This window comes from Phoca vitulina, unplaced genomic scaffold (genome assembly GCF_004348235.1).
Source record: "Phoca vitulina isolate PV1807 unplaced genomic scaffold, GSC_HSeal_1.0 scaffold20, whole genome shotgun sequence".
NCBI classification, from domain to species: domain Eukaryota; kingdom Metazoa; phylum Chordata; class Mammalia; order Carnivora; family Phocidae; genus Phoca; species Phoca vitulina.
The window spans coordinates 31,435,081-31,458,671 of NW_022589723.1; the positions used below are offsets into that span (position 1 = coordinate 31,435,081).

The following is a 23,591-nucleotide window of genomic DNA, read 5'->3' on the forward strand; positions in this document are numbered from 1 at the left end:
TCAAATTCTGGGTTGACAGGTCTTTTAACAATTGCACGGTGTTGTTCCAGTGTATTCTTTCCTCCATGGGTTGTGGAAAAAATATATGGTTATTCAAATCCTTATTCCTCTGTAGGTAATGTGTCATTTTTCTTTTAACAATTTTCAAGATTTTTTTTATTTTTTCCTCCCAGCAGCTATTTTATTAGCAGATGGATATCTTCGCTTTTTAGTAGTTTGCTTATGTGTGTGTAGATGTGGTTTTCTGTGAGTTTATCCTGTCTATAGTTTACTGAGCCTCTTGTATCTGTAAATCTATATCCTTCACCAAATTTGGGAAGTTATTTCTTATTTGTTTATTTCTCCATTTTTTATTTCTTCAGGTATCTTTTCTACCACAATCTTTTTCTCTAATACTTCTGGAACTCCAATTATATGTTATTCCTTTTGATACTGTCCCAGAAATCTCTGAGGCTCTGTTCATTTTTGTAAAAAGTCTTTTCTCTCTCTGTTCTTCTAATTGGATAATTTCTGTTACTCAAGTCTTCAAGTTCATGGATTCTTTCCTCTATCTTCTCCATTCTGCTACTGAACCCATCCAATGACTTTATTTCAGAGGGTATTTTTTAGCTATGAAACGTGTTTTTTAAAATAGTTCCTATTTCTTGCTGATAATTCCTTCCTTTTCACTTATTTCAAATGTGTTTTTCTTTAACTTCAGGGAATCTAGTTATAATAGCTGCTTCAGAGTTTCTGTCAGGATAATTCCAACATCTGGGTTGTCTCAGGGTTGTCTTTCCCTTGAGAACGGGGTCACATTTTCCTGGTTCTTTATCAAGTCATTCTGGATTTTATTTTGGCACTCTGAATGTTATGTTGTGTGGTCTGGGTCCTGTTATAATCTCTTGGAGAACACTGATGCTTTTGTTATAGCAGGCTTTGTTACTGACCAAGTTATGTTCGGACTGTAATTTGTATTTCAATTTTTGTAGGCAATGACTTAATTCTTAGTTTAGTCCGGTAAGACTCGTGTTTGCCGGTTCACCTTTATCCCATGTTATGTGTAGTTCAAGACTAGGCTGACACTCGTGCGGGCCATTCACAGAATCTGGGAATCCCCTTCTCTCAGATGCCCCTCAAACTCTCCAGCCCACAGATGCCCCCTTCTCTGGCTCCTCTGTCCAGGAACTAGGGTTTCTCTTGAAGTTTCAGCTGCCAGGGCTGCCACACCACACTGTGACGGGGACCTGCTCTTGGGGCAAAGATGCATGAGACAAGAAAATGGGGAATTCACCTCTGTCTGGGTCCCTCCCCACAATCTGCCTGCTTCTTCAGAATCCTTAGATAGTTGTTTTTTGGCATTTTGTCTGGGGTTATTAGTTATAATCAGCAGGAGGGATGTGCTTTAGTGGCTTTATGTTCCCACAGTGGAGCTAGGATGCTCACCCTCATTTTTATTTTTTTTAAAGATTTATTTATTTATTCGAGAGAGCAAGCGCACACAACACACACACACACACACACACACACTCACGTGCGAGGGGCAGATGGAGAGAATCTTAAAGCAGACTCCCCGCTGAGCTCGGAGCCTGACCCCACAACCCTGAGATCATGACCTGAGCTGAAACCAAGAGTCCGACGATGCTCAACTGACTAAACCACCCAGGTGCCCCCTCACCCTCATTTTTAAAGATGATATTTGCTGGGTGTAGGAAAATAGGGTGGCAGTTATTGTCTTTCAGTGCTCTAAAGGTATCTTTCCAGGGTCTCCTGACATCAAAGTTTCTGTTCAGAAGACAAATGGCAGTTTCTTACTGTTGTTCCATTCGAAGGTAAGATAAGCTCTTTTCTCTGGCTCCTTTTAAGATTTCCTCTTTGTATTCCATTTCCATCTATTTTAAAATTAGATGCATAATAAGTATGGTTTTCTTTGCATTTATTCTGCTTGACATTTGTAGATCTTCTAAATATGTAAGTTGCCATCTTTTATCACTTTGGGAAAATTTTTGGCAATTCACTTTTTAAATGTTCTTTCTATCTCATTCTGTCTTCTGGAACTCAATTACATCAGTGTTAGACATTTTCACTAATTCCCACATTCGTTTTTTTATTTTCCATTTGATTTCCAATCTGCTTCAAAGTGGATATTTTTTACTGAGTTTCCATCTAGTTTACAAACGTTCTTTTTCTGTGTTTTGTCTGCTGTTAAATCCAACTACTGCATTCTTAATTTCATATCTTTTTCAGTTCTAGAATTTATACTTGATTCTTTTTAATAGATAATTATCTGGTGAAATTTTCTACCTTTGCAGCTGTTTTTCTTCAGCTTTCCCTTGATTTTCTTGAACATATTAAAATTATTTCAAAGTCTCTTGCTAATTTAAATACTTGGATCACCTGAACTTTTCTTCTGTTTTTTAGTTACGGTCCTGTCTCTTGGTATAGCTATTTTTAACTAAATAATATAAAAGATTATATATAAAAAATTATAAGGACTCCAGATGATATTCTGTTCCTCCAGAAAGGACACAGTCTTTCATGTGTTAGATAAAGGCTGATTATCTTCATCTAATCACAGGCTGAGCTGAGTCAAGCCTAGGTTGCTATTTTGGTCAGGTGCAGTCCAACTCTGGTTTGCCAACGCTCCCAAGGCATGGCTCTGCGGGACTTCCAACAAAGGGCTTGGTGTGCTTACCAAAGCTCCCCCGGCTTCTACCCCCACCCCCCACCCTGGAATTTATGAACTCTTTGTGACTCTATTCCCAGCACCATGGAACTGCTGAAAACTCTAATTTGTCAGAGACTTTCTGCTTACCTTTTTAGCCTCCTGTCTTATGCAGTATCAGTATAGGGAAAATGTCCTGAAGGAAAAAAACTGGTGTATCTGAGGACCCTCAAGAGTCTCTGATTTTTGTCTCTCCAGCTCCACCAGATCCTAAAACTCTGTGTCCCCCTCACCTCTCCTCAGTCCTCTAAGGCAAAACCTGGATTTGCAGCCCTTTGCTCTGTGCTCAGAATCAACAAACGCCCTCAGGGGAAAGCAGCTGTAGCACTTTGGGCTCCTCTCTGCGATTCACTGCTAGAATCTTGCACCTCTGCTTTCTAGGTGCTTTAGCAACTCTCTGATTACTTTAAACAGATACTTTGTATTTCATTTAGCTTTTTGCTCTTGGGAGATATGTATATAGGTCTATCACAAGCTACTCCATCCTAACTAGGAGGAAAGGTCCTACATCAGCCAGCAATTTTCGAAGGCATGCTGAACACTATCTGAAAAAAAAAATCTGCACTTTGAAGGAAATAATAAAGCTCAGTAAGCATTTTCATATAACACTGATTTTTACTCCAGCTACAGATCATTTTCTTTCAAAACTGTACTATAAACATAACCTTAGTGAATTTTCATTACTTATTATTCAAGTTCAAATTCTGATATTTACAGACCTTATGCATCCAAAGAGTCCTTTTTGGTAAAGCTGTGTTTAAGGAGCAAAGTAAAAACACATTTTTGCAAGGAAGGAATTTTGGTGGTGGAGGACGGTAAAAGGGAAAGTAGAAAACTCGAAGAGAACTTACTTTAGATGATGTGGTATACATGGTGAATCTTGAATACCATTTGCTGGCTTTCTCTGCAACTCCTTTCCCAGCAGTGAACATACTGTTTCTTAGAACATCTAGTTTAGGTACCAGCAGTGTATCTAAATTAAATGAAGGTGATGAATGGGTTAATGCAGCTTGAGATTCTTCCCTAAATGGGCAAGAAGGTGAGAAGGCTGGAGAAGACCAGAGTCTGTCCCGTGGTCTCTCCTCAGTTTTTGTATAACTTTTAGATTTGGTAAGTCTCATTAGCCTCGGAGAATGGGGAGGCAGGCTAGATCTTCTGCACGCCTTGACCAATGTTGGACTTTTCTTACTGGTTGATTTGTCATCACATGCCCGTTGTAAATCGATGCTTGGCGTGCGGCTTGTCAAAGGACTGCTCATGTTATTCATATACATCACAATCTCTTCCGCTAAGTCACGCCTGGCGGATGGTGTTGAAACGCTTTTGCTATCTTCATCATCCTCTTCCTCCTCCTCTTTTTGCTGCTGTTCAGTCTCAGCAACCAAAAGAGAGAGGGGATCAAATCCTGTGGCAACGTCCGTTTTTGCAGAAGGTTTTACTGAAAAGCTGCTGCTCATACGCTGAATCCTCTGGGGGTTCTGTGAAGCAGTGTATCCCACTTTTGATCCATCTGTCTCACTGTCTAAGTCTTCCAAATCAAAAATAACTGGAGAATCCACTTTATCTGCCAAACAATTAGGACCATCGAAAGGTGTATCGTCATCACTAGATTCCTTTTCTAGACTGTCTCTTTTTGATCTTAAAGGTGGCTTTCCGATATCAAGACTAGTCGGTCTTGTGCTTTTTGAGATAACGTTTGAAAGAATTTTTGCATCAGCTCCTAGTTTTTCAACCATATCTCCAGGGCTTGCTTCCTGGTTGATTCTATTGAGCATAAGTCCCATCAGTACTCCGCCACTAAGATTGCGGTTTCTGCTTCCCCAGGAGAGTCGCTGCTGCAAATTAGGTTCGTTTTCACTTTTATGTCTTTTCCTGAAGCACCTACTTTGACTGTTTCCTGTTTCATTTGTACCTTCAAAAGATGATAGTAAGAGCAGCTCAGAGGTGCTTTCTGAAAAACAAGAGAGGTGTTTTTAGCCATGAAAAATGTAATGCGCAGATATAAGATGTCTTAAATATTTAAAATACTAGTAACGAAAATGATAAGAGCAAGTACTCGCTGAGTGCCTGCTATTTGACAGACACTAAAACTAGGCATTTCACTCACATTATCTACTGTAATCATGCCAACATCCTTATGGGCTGAGAAGAAACTGACGTTCAGGGGGATCAATTAGCTAGCCCAAAGTTACCCACCCAGTCCTTAAGTGATGCAAGTGGGATTCAAAAACAGACATGACTAACTATAAAGGGTATGCTCTGAGACAGAAGCTGGCTGTACTGTACTGCTTTTCAAAGCTTATAAATTAAGATTAATATTTACCTTTCTTGGAGTGGGAGATACAGGCTTTCAGCCAGAGAACAAATAAGTCACGGGACTAAAAGGCATAGCACAGGGAATACGGTCAGTGATGCTGTACTAGCAGTGTATGGGGACAGACGTGGCAAGCACGGTACACGTACAGAAGCTGAATCACTATGCTGTACGCTCAAACTAATGCAACACCGTGTGTACTCAAAATTTTTTTAAAAAATGTACCTTTCTTATATTTAATAATAAATTTATATTAATTACACTAAGTTGATTAGACAATGGTTATACAATTGTGGTTGAACTAGATGACCTTGTGACTATGAGTCTTCTACCTATAAAAATGAAAAACAAAACCCAAAACCCTAAACCAAGCCAAATAAAAGGCAGCTATGTTAGCTTTATCCACATATAAACATTATTTTTAAAAACTCCAAATCCTATGACTATAGATGTGGCTAAATAATCTTACCCTTATTTTACATATGGTTTGCAAGTTTATACCAGTTAAATGTGAATGGCTATTTTCTACTCAGAAAACTGTCACTGCTTTTTGCCAAATTACTCAGGTACCAATGCTGAAAGCAGAAAGCTAGATTCCTGATCACTTTAATTGTCCTTATTATGGGGGAGTCTTCTAAAGCATTAGTCTAGGTATGGTATTGTCAACTATTCTTTTTATATCCTTATCCAACAGAACTAGTGTGCTATAACAAGGTAATTACTAAAAATGTGCCTTTTTCCTGCCATGTGATGCATTTAGGGACAGGATAGGACATAAAAGGGAATATTGGAGACCATAAAAGCCTACAAACTAATAATGTAATAAGCATACACCATTAACAAGGAAAATAGCATAGCAGAAAGGTAAAGTCTATTCTTTGTTCCTTTATCACCTTATGACTAAGGGCATAAAAAGCCAAAAGTATACTTTCTTCTAACATTCTGGGAAACCTTCTGCTTGACAGATTAAATATCATCAAAGACTTGGAGGAATCTTATAATCCTAAAACAGTACTCTGGGATTGAGTTTAAATAGCTGTGCAGGGGGTCCCCTTGCAAAGTCAAAACCATGTTACAGCCTGAAGACAAATAAAGCTGGTTATCATACTATACCAGGGGTTGGCAAACTATGCTTCTGAGCCAAATCTGGCCTGTGGACTGTTTTTGTACAGACTCACATGGTTTTTACGTTTACAATCACATACCCACAAAGAAGAACAGGTGACAGAATGGTATGTGGTCTGCATGGCCTAAAATACTACCTGGCCATTTACAGTGAAGTCAGTCCAATCCTAGGTTCATATACATGCTAAGTCCAACGGACTATGCTGGATGCTGCATGCCTCTAACACAGAGCCACAAGCTATTTAAATTCCTTGAGACAGGCGGTTCTATGACATGATTCTGGCCAGTAGTGTTAAAGTGGTAGTTTCTGAAGGTTTCTGGAAAAATTTTCCTTTCCTGATAAAAGGGGATAGATGTGGCTGGTGGTCCCCTTCCCCATCTTTTCTGCCTCGCACAGACAGGTGATGCATGAGGTTGCCAGTGGTCCTATTATTAATATGGTTAGGTCCAGAGAACTGATGGCAAAACCCTTGAATTAACATCTTGAGCAACTGTTTACCTTTGATTTCTTATTTGAGGAAAAAACCCTTGACGTGTGTAAGTGACTGCTAATCATATTTTCTGAGTCTTACAGCTGAAAGAATTCCTAGCTGAAATACTAGCCCCTTTTCAGATTTAGAACATTCTATAATCCCTTCCTACCACATAGCCTTTCAGAGATTGCCTCCCTTTTCCTGGAATGCTCTCTCTCAATTCCTCCTTTGCAACCCCTGTTCTTTTTTGTTTTTGACGCAGACTTTAGATCTAAGCTCAAGAACCATATTCACCAAGGAAGTCTTCCCGGACCAACGTCCCCCAAACCCAGGACACATCTATTTATTATATGCTCTTGTAGAAACTTACAGCCCTTCTTCACAGTATTTAATCTCAGAGCATTTTTACATTTACCTGAGTATTTGATTAATGTTTTCCCATCTCTCCTTCCTGCTTTCTCTATGAAGGTAGGGACTGGATCGTGTTTCTGTTTTTTTGTTTTGTTGTTCCTTATCATATCCCCAGAAACACCTGACATCTGGTTACATATAGCAGGAGCTCAAGAAATAATTACTGAGTGAACACTGTCTGCCGGGAAACAACTGCCACCAATAGACCAACCCAGAATATGACACAGGAGAGTGTATTATAATATGATATATCATAGCTAAATATGGCAGCTAAAGATAAAAAGTTAAACAGAAACCAGAATTCGGCTTAGAAAAACATCTCCGAGTAGGTTTTATTTCAGAGTACATTTTCTTGTGGTTCAACTCTCAGTGATTCAATATACATTTATCAAAATGTCAAATTCTCAACATAATCATTAAGTAACCAAAGGGTAATGATTTTATTTCAATATTCAGTTAAACATGAAAACATCTCTTTGGTTAAACCACTCCAATATCTTTTAGAAGCTATCAGATACATAGCTAGCTAGCTAGATACATGTATAGGTACACACACATACACATATATATGAATATACAGTCATATAAAGTATCTGTACATTGTACTGTAAAACATAAATCTAAAAAATGCTTTGAATCCTCACATGTACTAGTATATAAGAAAAAAGTTATTGAAAAATAAGTATTCCTATAAATCCCATATACAGTCTTGGGCAGAAGTGATAAGCCCATAGAATTTAACAGATGGGAATGCTTTCAAGCCCAAAATCTTAAAGATGAACTAGTAACTCTAATTCACACCCAGGAAACCTCTATTATAGGCCTTTAAAACCTGACTTGTTAAGCATAAAGGGTAACCAAAGCCAGATGATGAGTCAGATACTGATTACTACGGCAAAATGTCAGGATCAAAGGATGGTTTACAATCATATTAAAACAGAGAGGTCATAAAAGCAGATCTTCAGAAAAAGGCTGGCATTAATAGACAGTAATGAAAGAACAATAAGGCAAAGGCTACCAAAGGCAAGTTATTACAGGTTATAATTAGACAATGACTAGGTTGTGAAGTAATTCCATGATCCCAAGAAAACAAATTTTAATATTTAAGTTATAACAATGACCCAAGAAAGAAATGCAAAGTCAGATAGTTACAACTCATTTAACTTTTTTTTTTTTTTTGAGAGCCAGAGCAGGGGAGTCTGTACACTTTTTCTATCGAGAGCCACACAGTAAATGGTTTACTTTGCAGGCCATGCAGTCTCTTTGGCAACTACTCAGCCCTGCTGATGGACTGAAAAGGCAGCCAGACAGTATGAAAACAAATGAGTGTCGTTGTGCTTCAATAAACCTTTGTTTGTGAACCCTGAAGTTTGCCTTTCACGTAATTTTCATGTGTTACAAAATACTATTCTTCTTCTAATTTCTTCGATCGTTTAAATATGTAAAAACCGTTCCTAGCTCATGGGCTTGTACGAACACAGGTGGCAGGCCCTTCGTGGCCCACAGGCCATAGCTTGCCTACCCCTGAGCGGGAGGCAGAGCTAACTGTGCTGCAGAAGAACAAATGTCACTTAGCAAGGCCATGTGTAAACAGAGAGATTGCAGCCTTGACAGCTCAATCCTTCAAGATGTGTTTAGATTATATGTGATACCGAATTGAGCTAATGCCAACATAAAATATCATATAAGCAGACTAGTAACACTAGAAACTTTGAACCTTATGTCTATTTAACCCCCCAAAAAATGATCTGATGAAAAATTAGTGAGACCAAGTATTATCTCAAATCCTAAACTGACTTTTCCATTAAGTAGTTGATAACTTACATGACCTGCCAACAGCCAGATTATGCCTTAGTTTTCTCATTAAAATAGTGCTAATATCCCCTCATGAATATAAGCGTTGCTGCATTTGTAAACATAAAATAATATATAAAAAGCACTTTAAAAAAAGATTGTATTTATTCATTTTAGAGAGAGATACAGAGCATGAAGTGGAGGGGACAGGCAGAGGGAGAGGGAGAGAGAATCTCAAGCAGACTCCCTGCTGATGATCCCACAACCCTGAGATCACGACCTGAGCTGATATCAAGAACTGGACGCCCAACTGACTGAGCCTCCCAGATGCCCCAAAAAGCACTTTGAAAAGAAAAAATATTAGGTATTGTTATCTAAACTATCTTGAGAAATAGCCTTTTAGCTCTGAGAAAATAGGAACAATAATGAAGATTAAAGAACTCTATGCTTCATTTAAAAATTGAGGGTGTAAGGTACCCTCAGATGGATCATCTCACCTGCTCTCATTTCCCCCTTCAGAAAGTCCCAACAGTCTGAACTCAAGAGATGGTATGTGGCTTGTAGGTTTGTCCTTGTACTTTGTTATAACAAAAGCTTGAACAAAGTATATTATAAAATATAGAATTCAAGTTACTAAACTATACAATGAGAGGCTACACAAATATATAAAAAAATAATCCTGGAGAACAGACTTTAAAAAATTCATTAGAAATACAGCTACAAGGGGCGCCTGGGTGGCTCAGTCATTAAGCGTCTGCCTTCAGCTCGGGTCATGATCCCAGGGTCCTGGGATCGAGTCCCGCAGCATCAGGTTTCCTGCTCGGCGGGAAGCCTGCTTCTCCCTCTCCCACTCCCCCTGCTTGTGTTCCCTCTCTCGCTGTGTCTCTGTCAAATAAATAAATAAAATCTTTAAAAAAAAAAAAAAAAGAAATACAGCTACAAGATATTCTGCACATAAAAGAGGTACACTATTCAACTCACCTGTGCTTTCTCCTGATATTTTATCAGCACCGTTGTTATTTGTACCACTGGGGCGAACTATACTGGAAGAACTTTGATAATTGAGCTTAGGAAGACAATCAGCACTTCCTTTTGCACTCTCACTCTCTGACACTGTAAAGATTAAAATGAAATTGTTAAGATAAAAGCTACATAGAAACTATTTAGCTTTTATTTACTCAGCTATTAAGCTATTATAGAAGGCATAAAGAGAAGTAGCTTTTAGTTATAAATATTTCTAACTGATAATAGGTGATAAGAAAATACCAAACACCTCTATATCTATTTGCTGATCACAAGTAAATGATTCCACTTATTTGAGGCTTTAAGGTGTGTATCAAATTACTAAGTCATGCGTGAGGTCCATACATACATTTTATATTTCTTCTTTGGTTGTGAAACACTGCTTTTGATGGAGGTAGGCAAGGGAGGGAATAGAGTCACAGACCATTAACAAAAACATTAAATAAAAATACTGTTAAACCTTAGAAAAGAGTCACTGTTTGAAGAAATACACATATTTCTACTACAAGAAGAGGAGTAATTGATCGGAGAGTGTTGTGCCACTGAGGCTATACACTTCACACATAAAATTTTGGTGTGTTGGAGCATTAGGTGGTGAAGAGGGCCTGTAATGGGAGGAAAGACAAGTTATAATGGGAAAGTGGAAAATAAAATTAGTACTTTTATACTTAAAGCCACTCGTATTTTCTGTTAATAGAAGTTCACAGGGCCCCTGGGTGGTACAGTCGGTTGAGTGACTGGCTCTTGGTTTCAGCTCATCTCAGGGTTGTGAGCTGGGAGTCCTGTGTCAGGCTCCACGCTCAGCGTGGAGTCTGCTTAAGATTCTCTCTCCCTCTCCCTCTGCCCTACCCTTCCTCCCCATGCTCTCTCTCTTTCTCCAAAATAAATAAATAAATTTTTTAAAAAATATTTTATTTATTTATTTATTTGAGAGAGAGAGAAACAACATGAGAGGGGAGAGGGTCAGAGGGAGAAGCAGGCTCCCCGCTGAGCCGGGAGCCCGATGCGAGACTTGATCCCAGGACTTGATCATGACCTGAGCCAAAGGCAGTCGCCTAACCAACTGAGCCACGCAGGTGCCCCAATAAATAAATCTTTAAGACAAAAAAGGCTCACAAATTTATACACTATCAACTTAAGTAATACCTACGGGAACTAGAATCACTCCCTTTCTTATCTTTTTCTTCTTGAATTTCCTCAGTAGATATATCCCCTCTTCTAACTTCATCCTTAGATAATGAATTATATCCAAGATCAGACTGGCCACCTATGGAAAAGAGAAAAAAAAAAAACAAAGGAACAAAACCCCTATGCTGTTTATCATAAACTTCTTTACTGAGAACAACTGGAATTATGAGCAACATTATTAGTGTCCAGGTTTACTTATGAGAAATTTTCTGGTTAATATCCAATTGAAAGCATTACTTTGTTAGCCCTCCTCCCCCATCTCTATTAATGCAAGAAAGGGATGATCTCAAAATAATTTGTCTTTGGCTCCACACTGCAATCAAAAGTCTTTTGACTATGTACATTCACACTACTGTCTGGGCTCCTAAAGATACAGACAAACCAGACATTCTTCCAGCCTATGACTTTTCTAGGTGAAAGTCAGAGTTCCAACTAAGCAATGCAGAAGAAAAATCTGCAGGGAATTCAGAACAGAACACACACATAGATCACTGGAGCCAAATGTCTAAATGATTCCACTGAAGAAAATGGGTTTATTTAAATTTACTGATAGGTAATTGCTTTCTCTGAAAATTTAATTGAATAATTATTGAATTGCACTTGAGTATAAATACATGGGAGTGAGAAAAAATTAGTGTTACTGTTAAGAAAGGCAAGCATTGCACTGATACAAGGAAACTTCTAATTCTGTTCAAGAGGCCTTCTGTAATTTTCTGCAAATTGTTTTCACTAGATTAGCATCAAAACATAAGGTTTTAAATCCTAGTTCTTCATCTTAGGAGACATGATTTTAAGCAAACCATTTAATCTTTTGGTTTGGATTTCAAGTCCCCAGATTTATAACACACAAAGTATGGTTACGATTATATGAGAGAGACTATATATGGAATGATTTTATAAACTGGTAAAGAACTATGTAAAGAAACTGTATTAAGTATCACTAGGTATTTAATATCTCTTATAATTTTGAGTTTGTATTTTTTCTAATCAAACTTTTGGCTCTGTTTCCACAGAAAATATAAATTTAAAAATATGAAGATAATCTTGATGAAATTCATGCTTTTATTAGATTCTGCATGCTTTAAAATAGACTTTTAAAAGGCCATAGTTTAAAACAAAAGATAGAGGGGCACCTGGCTGGCTCAGTTCGAAGAGTGTGTGAATCCTGATCTTGGGGTTGTGAGTTCGAGCCCCACATGGGGTGTAGAGATAACAAACAAAAATGAGACTAAAAAATTGATTTCTTCATTTTTAAGAGAGAATGCCTGAGGATGACTACTATAACTCGGATTAAATGCACATTGCATGATCAAAAAATAAAATGAGCCAAGAAAGAACTATGAAAATTACATTTCAACACAATTTGTTTACACTTATTACTCTTAAAAGTAGGCAAAAGAGGAGACAGACCAAAATAATGTTACCATTTGCAGAGACAGAAGCCTTCATATTTCATTAGTAATGCTTGGATTTTTAAATTTAAAATTTCTGTCTGTTAAGAGGTGGCTCTTAAACTCTGTTCAAAAGTCATGGGATGCCTGGGTGGCTCAGTCACTTAAGCGTCTGCCTTCGGCTCAGGTCATAATCTCTGGGTCCTGGGATTGAGCCCTGAGGCAGGCTCCCTGCTCAGCAGGGAGTTGGCTTCTCCCTCTCCCTTTGCTCCCACCCTCCCCCCACCGCTTAAGCGCTCTCTCTAAAAAAAAAAAAAAAAAAAGGTCATGTGTCTTTTTTTAATGTACTAATGAAAAGGACAGAATTATTCAACAAATTAAGTGTGTCAGTTTTAATTCTTAGAGAAAACTTTTGTTCAAATCTGATATTTTAATGAAATTAATAGCATCTTCAGTGCTAGAATGCTGCAAGTTTTATATGTATTTGCAAGTTTATTATACCTTTTTATTTTAATATAGTTTAAAACTCACAAGAAGTTGCAAAAATAATATAGTACAGAGAGTTCCTGTGTACTGTTCACCCAGCTTCCCTCAATGATACTATCTTACATGAAACATAATACTCTGTTAAAACCAGGAAGTTGATGTTTATACGTACTATTAACTCCAATAAGGGCTATAAGTTTCTTTTTTTAAAAAAACTCTAATAACATTTTCATAATTACAAACAAGAATTTACCCTAAGAAAGTGACATGAGATCTGTGTGCTATCCAGAGTTAACTGGGTTACCATGGACTAAATACTTGAATAAACTCTCTTAAACTTTTATTTCTATTCCAATAAAGAATAAAATGGCATATAGTTATTAGACACAATATCAAACCAAGTGCCTAACATATATAATTAAAAAGTGACAGTTAACCTAAATACACCACTGAGAATTAAAATCTAAAAAAGACAGGCTAGCAAATCTAATTTTTAAAATGTACTGTAATAAATGTATACATAAGCACACACAAACCTGTACTAGATCTATCATCAGTAGCATACACTTTGATTAAACCCGTATTAAAAGGTGCCTGCTCCACAGTGTGTGTCCCATGACCACTATCCATGCTGCCATGACTAACAGCATCCAGGTCACTGCCATCTGCTTAAGAACACAATTTGACAGCATTTTACTACTCAGGCAGATACCAAAAATACACATTAGTTTGTTGCTCAAGCTAATAATCCACTCATACTGAACACGAACATGCCACATAATTAGCAAAATACAACCATAACAACTGTAATGATTGTGAATTATTAATGGATACTAAAACAAGATCACCAAAGGGTGATAATTTAACAGTTAAAGAAAAAAAGTGATTGAAGGTATTTTTTAAATGGGAAAATAGTATTAGAATTTGCTTAATGGCAGTAAAAACTAGAAATTATTAAATATTTTGAAACTAAAATTTCTAAAAAATGTAAATTATAACTAGTCAATTAATTTTTTTTTTTTTTTACAAAGTAAAACAAATACATCCCCTAAGAACTTTTAATTACCTGAGAGAGTTGTTTGTGATAAGTGTGCGTGTTTCTTTAAAGCTCTTTTGAACTGTGCGACTCCTAAAACAACGTTTCTTACTTTTGTCCAAAGAAAATAGCCACTACGACTTCTTGAAGGCCAGGTACTTTCCAAAACAGCCTATTCATTCAACAAAATAAAATAATTAGTAAAATAAAATATATCGGTGAATGCACGTTGGCTTTATAGTAAAGCTAAAGAATATCTAAATACATTGTATAACAGCAAAATAGAACAAAGAAACTTACTTGATTTACAGAATATATATACATATTTTTAAAGATTTTATTTATTTATTTGACAGAGAGAGATATAGCGAGAAAGGGAACACAAGCAGAGGGAGTGGGAAAGGGAGAAGCAGGCTTCCCGCCGAGCAGGGAGCCCGATGAGATGCAGGGCTCCGTCCCAGGACCCTGGGACCATGACCTGAGCCCAAGGCAGATGCTTAACGACTGAGCCACCCAGGCGCCCCCAGAATATATTTTAATACTCCAAAACCAATGCCAAATAAAGCCCAAATCAATTATTTCTGCCATTATATTAAGGTTGTATAGTCACAAAAGTTATACTCGTTCTCCCATTAAATCAAAGTCATTACCTTATTATAATAACCATAAGTGATGGCATTGGGGTCAATACCAGCTTTCTGCATTTCAAAAAGCACTCGAACCGCAAGCACCGGCTGATCATACTGCCCACAGAGCTGCATAAGAATGCGGTAGCACACCTGAAACACACAGTTCAGAAGTGTTCGGAAACAAAGTATCTACGAACATAGATCTAGAATAAAATAGTGCACTTTTAAAAAGAATTGTTACCTCATCAGGTGGATCCATCTTTTTGGACTGCATTTTTTTAAGCACATCATATGCTGTTTTCAGTGCCCTGACTTTTGAATGACATACTTTCACATAAGCTGGCAGACAAATAAACCACAGTCCGTAACAGTGGCGCAGGAGACACCTAGACCACATTTGAGGAATGGAAGAATACCTCTTGGCAATTTTATGGGCTGATTTAATTTCCTAGAAAAAAATGCAAGGGTCTCATTAATAAACTGACACACTTAAGCATCCTTATTTAACTGAACGCTGAACAAGTATAAGTCATATGTTTTTATAGTACTTCCGTAACAAAATCTGTCTATAATTAATACAGATTCAAGCAGAGGCTTATAAATATGTGAAATAAAGTTCTAAGATAAGAAAACTAGTTAATTTTTTGAAGTCACATTACTCTAAATTATTTTTGGGATGTTCGCATAATAATCTAGTCATACATATGGGATAGTAAAATATATTAAGGTTGGATGAATGTCATATTTATTTTTGTTCTAATACTTGATTACATGAAAAACGCAAAATTGTCAAAGCACCTGTTTTGTTCTTCTGAACATGGGAGAAGGGCTGCTAGGACTACTTGATTTTGAAGGCAATTTGTTCTTTCGTGTTTGTAGAAATCCTTCAGGTCTCTCAAATAAATTGTTTCTAAGAACTGGAAATCCATTATAGCTGTTTTTGAAAAGAAAAAAAAAATCTCAAGCACACATAGATGATCATACTGGTCATAATCTAAAAAAAATTCTGACCAATAACGTCTTAACTTAGAGTCTATTTTCATTATCTTTCTCCATCAGACTATGATACATACTCAACAAATATTCGTGCTAACGTTGCCTTTCTTGCTATCATATTTAGACATCTAATAGCCAAATACAAACTCAAATATATATTTTAGAGGTAGAAAAGTGAAAGATTTAAATTTTGCTGAACTTGACATCAAACCCTAAAGTAAATCAAGTGAACTTTGTAAGTTAGTATTCACGTAAATACACAGCAAACATATCAGATAATATGACAGCTGGTAAAGGGCCCCCAAATCAATACTCTTTCAGACAGGACAGTCATTAGTATTATTGCTTTAGGTTAAGGTATTACTATAGAACAGTCCTCTTCAAAAGATACAAATAATGTATTAGCACATTCCAAGACAAACTCTGATATTATCATGAATTGGTTTATCAGGTTAGCTAAGCAGGTTCTGGCTCTCATTTGTGAGAAAGAAAACTGAAGAGGTTGGAGAAGAAGAAGAAAAGATTAGAATGAGTGGCCCTATGAGGAAGTGGGTCTAATTGGGGTGCTAGAGCAAGGTGTTTGGGAATGTAAAAGGTAGCTGCAGCTAGGAAAAAGACATGCTGAAAAGAACAGAAGAAGCCCCTGAGCATCAAACAGAACCTACTTTATAATCTTCCTAAAGGCATAGCAATAGTTTCAATTAACTGAGAAGAAAACCAGCTATGATAAAAGATGGTAAACGATATCTATTATACATTACTACAGGCAAATTCAGTAGGGTAAAAAATAAATATTAAATGTTAAGTAGGAATAAAATAGCAAAGAAGTTCAGGAAAACTACGTCCCATAAAAATTTCACTGTATGTACACGGTGTGATAATAAGACCATTCTGTGTGCCTTATGGAAACTTACTACCCTATCATTTCACACAGACAATGTAAGAATATGAGTCACCTCTCACTAAGAGGACCCACTGTGCACACTGAAGACATTTAAGCTGTGTCTCCAATGACGGGTATGATTACACCAAAATTATATTGTTAGTCTCAACTTAAAAAGTGACTTAGATTCTTTTAAAAATGGGAACTTTCTAAGCTAAGTAATTTTTTTTATTAGAGGACTAAATCTAAAAGTAAAGTTTAAATTTAAAAAAAAAGTTAAAACCAAAGCATAAAAAGAAAAACAAAACTGTATTAGTGAAACCTGCTCCTAAACAAATCTTAGAAGTATAATGTACAAAAGAGATCAAAGAAATGAGATCTTGTTTAGAAAGAAAAAGAAGCGAGAAAGAGAGAAATTAGGAGATTTTAAACACCTTTGACAAAAGCCAGAATTTTAAAAAGTGATCTGCGCAACATCATTAATAGATGAAGACTAAGGGCAGGAACCAAGTGGCCTATGAATTAATCAACAACATTCACAAACACCTGTTGCACCACTTTTCCATCTGTAAAAGGAAGAATTTAACCTGAGTTATAAATGAGGGTGTCCTGAAAAATCCTTTTTCAATGAAAATAAACTGCAACCTAATGAATGACAGATGTGAAATGGTTTTAAAATCTTTAAAGAAAGAAAGTATTACTGGAGAAAGAAATTATTTAAAATCTAAAAGGAAGTGCCATTTTAAGTAAAAATAAATGCATACTGGAAACTACCTCTAGTAGATAACAAATGTATGTGTATAATATACATCTAGATAGATACATAGATGTATAATAAGTCTACTTCTATGATAACCTTATTTTACTATGCTCAGAACTTTCTCTTTTTCCCATTAGACTTGAAAGCAGGAACAACGTATCACTCAAGTCTATATACCAAGCACTTAGCATAGCATCTGACCAAATTTCCTAAGTTAACTGATTGATTCCCAATAGTTCTGAATTTCCATGACTTAAATAAAAACTCACAGAAAAATTAATAGCCTAAAAAATTATATTATCAAAATTAAGGCCACAAATATTTACTCTAAATTAGATTTAATCCTGTTGTAAACCAAGGTTACATTAATCAGTATGTGCGTGGGAAAGGGGATGAAAGTGAGAGGATTAGCTTTAGTGAGAAACAAAAATCAAAATCTATAATAAAAGTGCTGCATTTTGGTGGGGTGAGGTCCTAACTGCGTTTAACCAACATTTATAAGAACAGATACTTATGTAGATATAGAGAGCTTCCCAAGGCTATATTATGCAAAATTATAATTCTTTTCTCTTTATACCTCAAAACTTAATAATGGATGTGGGATAAGCTTGCTTACCACCTAAAAATTAGGAATCTGTAAAGTTTGGATTTTTGAAAATACCACAGTCCTTAGAAAGCTACGTCACAGATGATGGATTGCTTCTCTCTTTCAATCTCAAACATTCTGCCTCTTGAATACCTGTACTGTAAAGGGGGTTCTTCACCATTGGGTAGATGGGGGATCTCAGGTGGTGTTACAAAAACAGTATGTTCACTTTTGAAAGATTCATCCAGTTCTATAAGTCGCATTTCACCACTCTTGTCCATATCCACCTGAAAAAGTTTAAAAAACATACATTAAAAAAATACATTGGTTAGCCAAGAGTTTGTCTATGGGGAATGGTTAAATAAACCACTTACACAACTGGATATTAAAGAACTATTAGGGAAAAAAAAAATGAGCAAGTTCTCTATGTACCACTAAAAAAGATTTCCAAGATAATTAAGTAAACATAACAAGGTGTAGAACACTGTATATATTATCTTTTGAGTAAGAAAGAGGGGAAAAATAAAAACACACATACATTTTTTTTGCTTGTATTCACATAAGGATATACTAAAGAATACTATGAAAAGTAATTTCCCATATGGGGAAGGGGTGATGAATGGAATGGACAAGGATGAGATAGGACCCAGATTTCCCAATGTATACCTTTTTACATTATTTTGCATTTTGAATCATGAGAATGTACTCAAGAAGTAATATTTTTTAAAAATGCACAAACACGTGTGTGTATGTGTTGAGAATACCGAGTTCTAGATCTCATTTATACTAAGTATAACATATTTCTCTAAGTTTTTCCAGTTTATGTAGAAGCAGATTTGAGTTAAAATTCCAGTCACATCAGTATTGAAAGCACTTTAATAATAGTACAATCTCCCCTAGATACTCTATGGCAAGGTAATATTCATAAAAAATGAAAACTTAACAGACTCTAAACTGCCTAAAAGGAGCTCATAAACTAAAAAGCACAACACTGGCATTAAAAAAAAAATTAAAAACAAACAAACAAAAAAATCCACCAAGATGTCATACATAAGACAAAATATAACCCACGGCACTTTATTACGTTAGAGAGAATATCATATTATCAGTCAGAAATAAATGGGAGAACAAGAATTATTACCAAGTTAACTCTTTAAGATAAGGATTTAAGGCACAATATACCACAAAAGGACAGGTATAGCTTTTAAATTTTTCTAATCCTTACTAAAAAAAGCTGAACATTCAGAGTGTTCTTACATAAATTGTCAGTTATAATTTCACAGTATTACATGCTATAATCTCCAAGATTAAAGAATGTTCTTAATGATATATCCATATAGTATGCTAGAAAACAATAAAGATGTTTCAGAATAATTAAAGACATGAAAAATGTTCACAAAGTAATGATAAATGAAGAAAACCCATACTACATATATTTTGATTCTAATTTTTTAAAAGAGAGTGAATATGTATGCCATATAGACATATGTGTATATATATATATATATTCATGTTTTTCTCTCACACATGTATACTCTTATCAAAATGTTACCTTTGGGTAATGGTATTACTGCAATGAATTGTCTTCTTCCTTATATTGTTATTTTCCAATTAAAAAATAATATGTATTAGTTTTATTGGTTTTTTCAAAAATTACAAAAGAATAAATGCTCAAAATAAAAATTTAAGCAAAGTAGAATATATTGCTTTAGAACAAGCACTTATTTCTTTTTCTTTTTTTACGATTTTATTTCTTTTTTTCACAGAGAGAGACACAGTGAGAGAGGGAACACAAGCAGGGGGAATGGGAGAGGGAGAAGCAGGCTTCCCACTGAGCAGGGAGCCCGATGTGGGGCTCGATCCCAGGACCCAAAGGCAGATGCTTAACAACTGAGCCACCCAGGCACCCCTAGAATAAGCACTTATTTCAATTCTGTTGAAGGATAGTTAAAAATCAGTATATAAAAGGTACCTTTCTTTCTAGCCTGTCAAAAAAGAACTTTTATATGGTGAAATAAGCAAGGATACAGTAAACTGGATAATCACATACCCTGATGGTACTGAAAATTGGTAAAGATATGTTTATTTATTTTTATTTTTTTAAGATTTTATTTATTTATTTTGACAGAGAGAGACAGCGTGAGAGGGAACACAAGCGGGGGAGTGGGAGAGGGAGAAGCAGGCTCCCCGCAGAGCAGGGAGCCCGATGCAGGGCTCGATCCCAGGACCCTGGAACCATGACCAGAGCCAAAGGCAGACGCCCAACGACTGAGCCACCCAGGCGCCCTGGTAAAGATATGTTTAAACACATCTGCCTTATTCTTATTCTAAGGAAATAACCTAACATGAAAAAAAAAAAACCTATCAGCATGAAAGATTTTTTTTTTCCAGGATTGCAATAGCAATACATTGGAAGTCACCTATATTTCAAAAAACAGGTAAATGAATGAAGTATGATAAATAGATGAAATATACAACCATTAAAAATTAAAATAGCAAAGATCACGCAGACTTCTGGTTGAACAAGACAAATTAAACACAACGATTTACCTTCACTCCCTCTTGAAATCTCACCAAACTGAGAAGTAAGGGGATTGAAAAAAAAAAAAAAACCCAGCAAAGGCAAAATGAACTGGAGAGAGGACAATAGCACAGCTGGAGTTCAAAACATTTTAGAAGCTGCAAAGTAGATCGATGTGACCTGTGAAAGCTGAAAGCCACAGATCCGGCACTGGGGAGGGGATAAAGGAGAAAAAGCCAAAAATCTAGCCATTTTGCTGTGTAGAGTCCCAGAAAGGTCAGGAATGAAAAGTGCTCGATGACCTTGAAGATGGGAGTGCACATGGAGCTGAAGCAGGAGAATTAGTTAAAAGCCTACGTTTAAGGACTCCCAGATCCCTGACACAACCCAGTATTAGGCCACTACCTCTCCCCACCGTGGCCATAGACTAGGTTGGGTCTTTCTGTGTGAACCAGAAGGACTCTAGACTTGAGGACACCAGACAGAGCTGTGGGAGATGAAGGAGGCTAATAAAAACAGGTGAAGGGAGTAAAAGCCTACATGTTACAACAAGGGAAAACCTCAGTTACCTTCCCCACTCTGCTGTGAGAATATTGGCAATCAGGCTTACACTCCTCAGGCTAAAGACTGGAGATAACCTCTTGGGGAAACTAAGCAGCCTAAAAGAAAATAATTATAGACATCGATCAATCAGGGACTCTAACGATATAGCTGAGTTCCTTTATGATCATCAATCTCATACCTAAGGAAGCTCCAAGCCTCACCTTTCCATTAAAGCTCCAATGAGTTCTTTGTGCCTCATTCTTGAAATACTGACCAAAGATTACACAAGGAAAACTAATAACTTGAAGGAAAATAAAACAAGTATTAAAAGCAACATTTGACTAAGAAGAAGCAGAGACAATGCAAGGGGAAAAAACTGCTCAAAATAACTAAAACGAATAAGCCTACATCCATGAAAAGAAGATGCTATAAAAAAGAGACTTAGGGAAATTATAAATGTGACAGAAGTAAAAATTATACTACAGAAGTTGGAAAATAAACTTGAAGAAATCTCCCAGAAAGTGGAGATGAAAAACAGAAAATGGGATGAAAAAGTTAAGAGGATCAGGATAGGAAGGCCAATATCCAAACAATACATACTTCAGAAAAAGAGAACCAAAGAAATGGAGTAAAGAAAGAAATGGGATGCAGGAAAATGGCCCAGAATCTGAAGAAAATGAGTCCACAGAGTAAAAGGGCCTGCACGTACTCAACTCAATGAAGAAAAGAAGGCCTCCACCAGGCATATCCTTATGAAACTTTAGAACATCAAGCATCTTAAATGCTTTCAGAGAGAAAAAGAGATCAGGCACAAAAGGTCAGAAATCAACATAGCATTAGACCAGATGTTACTCTCAACAATAACATTCAAAGCTAGAAGATTTTAAAATTTTACATCCAACCAAATTAGCAATCAAGTATTAGGAGAGAATAAAGATATTTACAGACAGGGCATCAAAAAATGTTTATCTCTCACATACTCTCTCTCACTAAGCTACTGGAAGATGTGCTCCATCATAAAAAGGAAATACACTATGAAAGAAGTTACTGAAGCCAGAAAGCAGCGGATCCAACTCTGGAGAGAAGTCAGTATAAGTCCCAAGATGATGGTGAAGGAAAAAACCAGGATGAGAGACTAGCAAGCAATCAGTTCAGATTAGAATACAAAAGGAAATTTCCAGCAAAAAAAAAAAAAAAAAATCAAATGGATAGATTACCTGATATGTTGGAAAAATTGAGATTTTAGATTTTTCACTTTTGTAGAAGAGTTTGGAGATGAATTAATAGTAGACACAAAACAAGAAATACAGTAATTATTAACTTGGGAGAAACCAAAATCCATGCATGAAAGGAAATCTAATTACAATATATATGTGGCCTAGCTGGGATTATATACAAAGTGATAATAATATTAACACTGAACAACCATTTGAGCAAAATTCCTTATAATGACACTGGGAGAATTCAGGTGATGTGGTAGGAATGACATTAATGGATAAAAAACAATCAGCAGCAATAAAAACATGTTATTTGGAAATCTGAAGGTAAATAGCTGAAGAAATGGATGAAAGAGAAAAGTGGTTGCCTTTGGGGAGTAGAAACTAGGGGCAGGAAGGAATGGAACCAAAGCCTTGGAAAATTATTTGACTTTCTAGATTATTATGTTTTACTGCAGTAAAAATGAAAATTTCCTTTTATGAGATTTGGCTGTGATATTAAAAATGCTTATAAGATCTGGTTGTATAAAAAATTGGGAAACTACATTATAATTATGAAAACAACACTGAAAGTGAACGTCAAATGGATATTAGTTAGGGCACTGGGCTTTACAGAGTTTTTTCTCTCTCTTATTTTCCACACTTCCTGTTTCATTAGTCATTTAATAATATTGTTAAAAATTAAACTTTCAATAAAAACAGAGAACACCTGAGCCATTATTAGCAAACCGAGCAATATTTTTAAAACAACAGCATTAGGAATATGTCAGTGATAACTCAAAATCATAGGTATCCCAATAGGATACAGTGTCCATGGGTAACCCAAGAAAAATGAGAAGCTCTACACACAAACCTTTTATGCCGATGAAGTGTGGTTAATCTAATTATAAGGGCAGCAGTGATAATGAAAAAGAAGAGATGGTTAAAACAAATACCCAAGGTCATTGGAAAGAAAGTTGGAAATTACTCCTGTCTCCATGATGGACTATTACAAGAGTGAACTGCTTGTCTGTGAACAACAGATGTTTTTAAATTTTTATTTATTATTTATTTTTTTAAAATTTATTTGTCAGAGAGAGAGAGAGCAGAGTGAGCCAGAGAGAATGTACGTGTGGGGGAGGGGCAGGGGAGAACCAGGAGAAGCAGGGAGTCTGATGAACAGGGAGCCCGACTAGGGGGAGGGGGAGCTGGTCCCAGGATCCTTAACCAACTAAGCCACCCAGGCGCTCCTAAATTTCCAGCCATTTTGTTCACATAGAAAAAAACCTGTGTATGAGGACAACTGCTCTAATTCTCAGTACTGTAAAGTCTATTAAAATATTAAAATTTTGCACTGTAGATTCAGTACCCTGGGAAAAGATATTTTCCTTAACTTGTATACCAATAAAATCGCATTTCAACATTATAGAAACAGCCATGCTATATACATCCTACATGTATCAGTTGGCCATTTCTGTCTTTTGGAAAGCACAGTGACATCTGCCCATTGGGAGAAAAAGAAATCCAACACC

At 36.3% G+C, this 23,591-nt stretch overlaps 1 protein-coding gene across 8 annotated transcripts in view; it reads right to left on the bottom strand.

Moving 5' to 3' along the window:
• Positions 1-23,591, bottom strand: part of DENND4A (DENN domain containing 4A) — a 132,288-nt gene that overhangs the window by 22,678 nt on the left and 86,019 nt on the right. For 3 of the 8 annotated variants that reach the window (XM_032417418.1, XM_032417414.1, XM_032417412.1), the window contains 9 exons: positions 17,953-18,086; positions 15,373-15,508; positions 14,816-15,022; positions 14,596-14,724; positions 13,976-14,117; positions 13,446-13,577; positions 10,995-11,111; positions 9,803-9,934; positions 3,556-4,655 (listed from right to left, as the gene is read on the bottom strand). In XM_032417418.1, coding sequence (XP_032273309.1) covers positions 3,556-4,655; positions 9,803-9,934; positions 10,995-11,111; positions 13,446-13,577; positions 13,976-14,117; positions 14,596-14,724; positions 14,816-15,022; positions 15,373-15,508; positions 17,953-18,086 — 2,229 coding nt within the window. Of the gene's footprint in view, positions 1-3,555; positions 4,656-9,802; positions 9,935-10,994; positions 11,112-13,445; positions 13,892-13,975; positions 14,118-14,595; positions 14,725-14,815; positions 15,023-15,372; positions 15,509-17,952; positions 18,087-23,591 lie in introns of those variants that run through there. The other 5 variants (XM_032417415.1, XM_032417413.1, XM_032417417.1 and 2 more) reach the window with 3 other exon arrangements.